Source organism: Dipodomys merriami, unplaced genomic scaffold (genome assembly GCF_024711535.1).
Source record: "Dipodomys merriami isolate MVZ:Mamm:240054 unplaced genomic scaffold, mDipMer1.0.p SCAF_14, whole genome shotgun sequence".
NCBI lineage: Eukaryota > Metazoa > Chordata > Mammalia > Rodentia > Heteromyidae > Dipodomys > Dipodomys merriami.
In genome coordinates, this window is record NW_027202715.1 from 3,230,880 (window position 1) to 3,236,908 (window position 6,029).

The 6,029-nt window shown below is 48.7% G+C and overlaps 1 protein-coding gene across 1 annotated transcript; it reads left to right on the forward strand.

The window, feature by feature from the left end:
* Nucleotides 1-86: 86 nt before the first annotated feature.
* Fut11 (fucosyltransferase 11) lies at nucleotides 87-4,869 on the forward strand. Its single transcript, XM_070020582.1, has 3 exons — nucleotides 87-834; nucleotides 927-1,552; nucleotides 4,722-4,869. The coding sequence occupies exons 1-3, from the start codon at nucleotides 121-123 to the stop codon at nucleotides 4,867-4,869; spliced, it is 1,488 nt and encodes a 495-aa protein (XP_069876683.1). The 5' UTR covers nucleotides 87-120.
* The last annotated feature ends 1,160 nt before the right edge of the window (nucleotides 4,870-6,029 follow it).

Genomic DNA, 6,029 nt, shown 5'->3' on the forward strand with positions numbered 1-6,029 from the left:
TCACCTTGGTTCAACTTTTCTGGCTGCCACTCCGAGAATGTGGCGCATGCGTACCGTTCCCACGTGGTAGGCCGCCGCGGGGCGGGGTCTCTTGCTGCCCGAATAGCCCCGGTTGCAGCAATGGACATGGCGGCTGGTTGTGCCAGGGCCCTGGTGGCCGCCCTGGGGTTGCTTAGTGTCTGTGCAGGTAGTGGCTCTGGGTCCATGGTGCAGGAGGAGGCCGGTGAGGAGTCGGAGTGGGCGGAGCCATGGGATGGCGCGGTTTTCCGGCCGCCCTCAGCGCTGGGTGCAGTGGGGGTGGCGCAGAGCCCTGGGACCCCGAGGCCAGGGAGGGAGGAGACGGCGGACCTGCCCGTGCTTCTGTGGTGGAGCCCCGGGCTGTTTCCCCACTTTCCGGGCGATTCGGAGCGGATCGAGTGCGCGCGCGGGGCGTGCGTGGCGTCCCGGGACCGTCGTGTGCGGGGGCACCCGCAGGCCCGCGCGCTGCTTTTCTACGGCACCGACTTCCGTGCGTCCGAGGCGCCGCTGCCACGCCTGGCCCACCAGAGTTGGGCACTCCTGCACGAGGAGTCGCCCCTCAACAACTTCTTGCTGAGCCATGGCCCAGGCATCCGTCTTTTCAATCTTACCGCCACCTTCAGCCGCCACTCGGACTACCCGCTGCCGCTGCAGTGGCTGCCCGGGGCCGCCTACCTGCGCCGCGCGCCGCCGCCGCCCCGGGAGCGCGCTGAGTGGCGCCGGCGTGGCTACGCGCCTCTGCTCTACTTGCAGTCCCACTGCGACGTGCCCGCCGACCGGGACCGCTACGTGCGCGAGCTCATGCGCTACATCCCGGTGGGTGCGGGCGGGCCGGCGGGCGGGGGGCGGGCCGGGCGGAGCCCCAACCCCAGGGTGCCCATGCTGACAGTGCTGCTCTGCCCGCGCAGGTGGACTCGTACGGGAAGTGCCTGCAGAATCGGGAGCTGCCCACTGCACGCTTACAGGACACAGCCACAGCCACCACCGAGGATCCGGAGCTCTTGGCCTTCTTGTCCCGCTATAAGTTCCACCTGGCCATGGAAAATGCCATCTGCAACGACTACATGACAGAGAAACTGTGGCGCCCCATGCACCTGGGTGCTGTGCCCGTGTACCGTGGCTCTCCCTCCGTGAGGGACTGGATGCCCAACAATCACTCCATCATACTGATTGACGACTTCGAGTCTCCTCAGAAGCTGGCAGAATTCATTGACTTTCTGGATAAAAACGATGAGGAGTATATGAAATTCCTGGAGTACAAACAACCTGGGGGCATCACCAACCAGTTCCTTCTGAATAGCTTGAAACGCCGTGAGTGGGGCGTGAATGATCCTCTGCTGCCCAACTACCTCAATGGCTTTGAGTGCTTTGTCTGTGACCATGAACTGGCCCGGCTGGACGCTGAGAAAGCCCACATGGCCTCTCCCAGGGACGTCCCTGTCCCCAAGCCTCACATCGCCCAGCCCTCACACATGAACTGTCCAGTGCCCACACCTGGCTTTGGCAGTGTGGAAGACATTCCTGAGAATGACAGGTAGGGACATTGGAGTTGTATGTAGCCGGAAAATCAAGTTGTTTGTCTTTATTGTGCCAGTCCTAGCCTGGGCGCTGTCCCTGAGCTTTTGGGCTCAAGGCTAACACTACCACTTGAGCCAAAGCTCTACTTCCTTCTCTTTGATGGATAAAAGAGGGGTGGGTGGGGGGAGGATAAGAGTCTCACGGACTTTCCTGCTCAGGATGGCTGCTAACTGCAGTCTTTAGATCTCAGCCTCCTGCATAGCTAGGATTACAGGCGGGATTCTTTGGCACCTGGCTGTTAATTGTGGGCTCTAGGTACAAAGGGGATTATGAGATGGGCTCACACTTCTGCAAAGGTGGCCAGACTAGCTGGAGATCCAAACTCTGATGTAATCCTAGCGCTCCAGAGGCTGAGGCAAGAGGATCAGGGTTTGAGGTCAGCCAGAGCTCCTTAGTGAGACTTTGCTATGGGCCTTAATATTATTATTACTAGTAATAATTAGTGGTGGGAAATAAAGAAAAATTAAAAAGTCTGGATAAAAATGTAAGATATAATTAAATGCTACACAGGAAAATGAGCACATTTGATCAATGTTTGCCACAGTGCTTCAAACCAAGCTTGAACCAGAGTAGAGGATTCATGCCAGGAAGGTGATTAAGGAAACTTGGGCCCAGGAAGGATCAACTTAGCTATTTAGTATTTGAGCACCTCCAGTATGGTGTGGATAATAGAGATGAACTGTTTCGTTTTTCAGTCATGTTGTACTTAAACTCAGGGCCTAATCCGTCCTAGGCAAGAGCTCTACTACTGAGCTATAATTCTAGATTTTGTAGTTGTCAGGATTTATATCCGTTACTTAGGCATAATTACTAACAATTACTTTTTCTTTTTGCTCTGGTATTGGAACTTGAACCCAGAGAGGTTTGCATTGTTTTTTTTTGTTGTTGTTGTTGGTCCTGGGGCTTGAATTTAGGGCCTGAGTGCTGTCCTTGAGCTCTTTTTGCTCAAGGCTAGTATTCTACCACTTTGAGCCACAGTGCCACTTCCTGCCTTTTCTGAGTAGTTTATTGGAGAGGAGAGTCTTACAGATGTTCCTGCCTGGGTTGGCTTTGAGCCATGATCATCCAATTTAACTCTCCTGAGTAGCTAGGATTACAGGCATGAGCCACCAGCACCTGGCTGAGTTTTGCACTGGAGGGAGGTGGAGGGGAGGAGGTTCCTGGGGCTTGAATGTTGTATCCCAGAGCTTTTTTGTTCAAGGCTAGTGCTCTACCACTTGAGCCACAGCTCCATTTCCAATTTTTTTAGTGGTTAATTCGAGATAACAGGCTCACAGACTTTTCTGCCTGGGCTGGCTTCAAGTCTCGATCCTCAGATCTTAGCCTCCTGAGTAGCTACCTTAAGTACCTAGTACGAGCCACTGGCAAATCTTGCATTCTTGCTTAGCTTTTTTTTTTCCTCCTCAAGGCTGGCACTTTCACTTCAGTCACTCTTTCACTTCCAGCTTTTTGCTGGTTAATTGGACCTAAGAGTCTGATTTGTCTGCCTAGGCTAGCCTTGAACCTTGAAACCTTGAGCCTTGGACCGTAGCTTCCCAAGAAGCTAGGATAACAAGCAGGAACCTCTGGCACCTGGCTCTTCTCTTTCCCTTCCCTTCTTTTTTGGTGCTGAGATTGAAGTTAAGGCCTTGGAGCTGAGCTAAACTCCCAATCCTCCTTTGGCTCTTAAAGTACCATGGTTGGGATGACGAATTTTATGCTCACGCTTCAGGTATGCTTTCCGAAAGGTTAATGGTGGTGGCAGGTAGTGGCTAGTGTAACAGAAGGTGGTGGCTTTGAGAAACAAAGTCTGTCTGCATTTGAGATGATGTAGGGTAATTTTGAAGTCACTTGGAGAAAGATATACTTGTTGGGGAAAAGTGTCAAGATTACACTGGAAGCCAGTGCTGGTTGCTCACACTACTCAGGTGGCTGATATCTGAAGATCTTGGTGGTTCCCAGTCAACTCTGGTAGACAAATCTGTGAGGCTTTTACCTCCATTTAGCCAGCAAAAAGCACTAGAGGCATGGTTCAAGTGGTGGAGCACCCGTTGTGAACAAAAAAGCCAAGCAAGAACATGAGGCCCTGAGTTCAAGCCCTAGTACTGGCATTGAATAAATAAGTAAATAAAATAAAAAGTTTTCAACTGGGGGAGCTGGGAAGGTGGCTCAGTGGTAGAGTGCTTGCCTTGCATGCCTGAGGCCCTGGATTCGATTCCTCAGCACCACATAAGCAAAAAAAGAAAAAAGCCAGAAGTGGCACGGTGGCTCAAGTGGTAGAGTGCTAGCCTTGAGCTGAAGAGCTGAGGGACAGCGCCCAGGCCCAGAGTTCAGGCCCCACGACCGGACCCAAAAAATAAATAAAAATAAATAAAAGTTTTTAACTGGGGAGAGGCTGTCACAGTGGTCTGCAGGGCCCAACTTGGACAATTGGTGGCAGCAGAGGGTTGTTTATATAGGCTACTGACACAATTTGGTCTGAAGATGGAGTCCTCCAAGAATCTGTATCTCATTTATGTTGATCATATGATCTATTAAATGAAAAGAATAAAACAATGTACAACATTAAGGAAATAACCAAGTTATGCCTTTTCTGGATACTAGATGTCATTGTACTTTCTACTAAGGACCCTCTAAACACCCCCTTGCTTTCCTGGGAGAAGTGCTGCTTCCTTAGTCTGGCCCCTTCTGCACTGAGCGCTGACATTCCACATCTGGAAGCCAGGAGAAGCTTTACCTCATTGTAGGGACTATATGATAACTGTCTGTAGCTTACACTTGGCTTAGTACTAGATTTGCTTCACACTTCATTTCATGTAGAGCAGAGCCTTATCCTAGCTCTAAATATCCAAATCCCAAAGATTACTGTTTTTTTTTTTTTGTCAGTCATAGGGCTGGGTGCTGTCCCTCAGCTCTTCAACTCAAGGCTACCACTTGAGCCACAGAGCCACTTCTTTTTCTGCTTATGTGGTGCTGAGGAATTAAACCCACGGCCTCATGCATGCAAGGCAAGCATTCTTACCACTGAGCTCCCTTCCCAGCCCCCAAAGATTACTGTTTAAAAAAATTTTTGGCTCCATGCAGAGAAGGCCAGTACCCAGTGTTGTTATGTGTTCCATAATTCACCCCTCATTTTGGTATTTCAGCTGGAAAGAGATGTGGCTGCAAGATTATTGGCAAGGTCTGGACCAGGGAGAAGCTCTTACTGCCATGATCTACAACAATGAGACACAGCAGAGGAAGTTTTGGGATTACTTACATGAGATCTTCATAAAAAGGAACCAAAATCACTAATGGCTCTTGGAACTTGCAAATGGCTTAACTCAGAAGACCTAAGATTTTATTCTATCATGGCACATAAGGAATATCCACTGCAGAAGCCCTTGGTATTATCTTATTATGGATTCAGTTGTAATTTTTTTCTTGACTTGGGAGTTTTGAGGATGTTAGGTTTTTAATCACTGAACTGCTCTATTATGTCATAGAGATATAGCTAAGGTCTCCACCTTGGTAACAGGAGAGTGGAGGCATGTCATTCTTGGTTCCGTGGGAATCAGAAGCCTGAAACACTTATTTGATTCAATGTGCTGGCTCAGTAGGATTTTTAAAGGACTTAAAAACAGCACTTTTCTGGTTTATTGCATCCTTTCCCATTTGTGGGACAGATGGGCCACATTCTGACTTGACTTCTGTTCTCTAACTCTTCATTCTTCAGCACTTTTCATAGTCATTTCTTTCCCCATGTTTTGCTTCATAAACTTATCATTGATGAGGAAGCAAAACTTCTGATGGGCTTTATTCTAGTTTGTAAGGTTTTTTTAATTTAAAATTAATTTGTTAATTTTCTTGAGATGGGAGGAGTGGTTTTCACTATGTTGTTGCCCAGGCTGGCCTCCAACTCCTGGATTCACGTGATCTTCCTGCCTCAACCTTCACATAGCTGGTTACACATGCATGTCTAAGTCTTGAAGTTAGGTGTTTTTTTTTTTTTTTTTTTCTTTTCTGGTTCTGGGGATTGAACCCTAGACTTCAAGCTTGCTAGATAGTCTACCACTTGAGTTATACCTCCAGTCCTAAATTTTATTTTTGGGCTGGTCTTGGGGCTTGAACTCAGGGTTGGGTGTTGTCTTTTGCTCAAGGCTAGTGCTCTATCACTTGAGCCACAGCTGTACTTCCAGCTTTTTTTGGTAGTTAGTTGGAGATAAGAGTCTTGCAGGCTTTCCTACCCAGACTGGCTTCAAACTGTTATCCTCAGATCTCAGCCTTCTGAGCCACCAGCTCCTGGCTTCTAAATTTTATTTTTAATTAAGATTTTTTGTTGTTGTTACCATACATTAGTAGCACAAGAGGGGGTTTCATTGTGCCATTTTCATATATGCATACAATGTACCTTGTCAACTTCATCCCCTGTCACTCCCCTTAAAATAGTTTGTTTCTATTTAATTTCATTGTTC

Excerpts from the sequence above, each read along its gene's own strand:
- Fut11 (XM_070020582.1), top strand. The coding sequence starts at position 121 with ATGGACATGGCGGCTGGTTGTGCCAGGGCCCTGGTGGCCGCCCTGGGG. Across the intron at positions 835-926 it reads AGCTCATGCGCTACATCCCG|GTGGACTCGTACGGGAAGTG; the intron begins GTGGGTGCGGGC and ends CTGCCCGCGCAG. Across the intron at positions 1,553-4,721 it reads GACATTCCTGAGAATGACAG|CTGGAAAGAGATGTGGCTGC; the intron begins GTAGGGACATTG and ends TTGGTATTTCAG.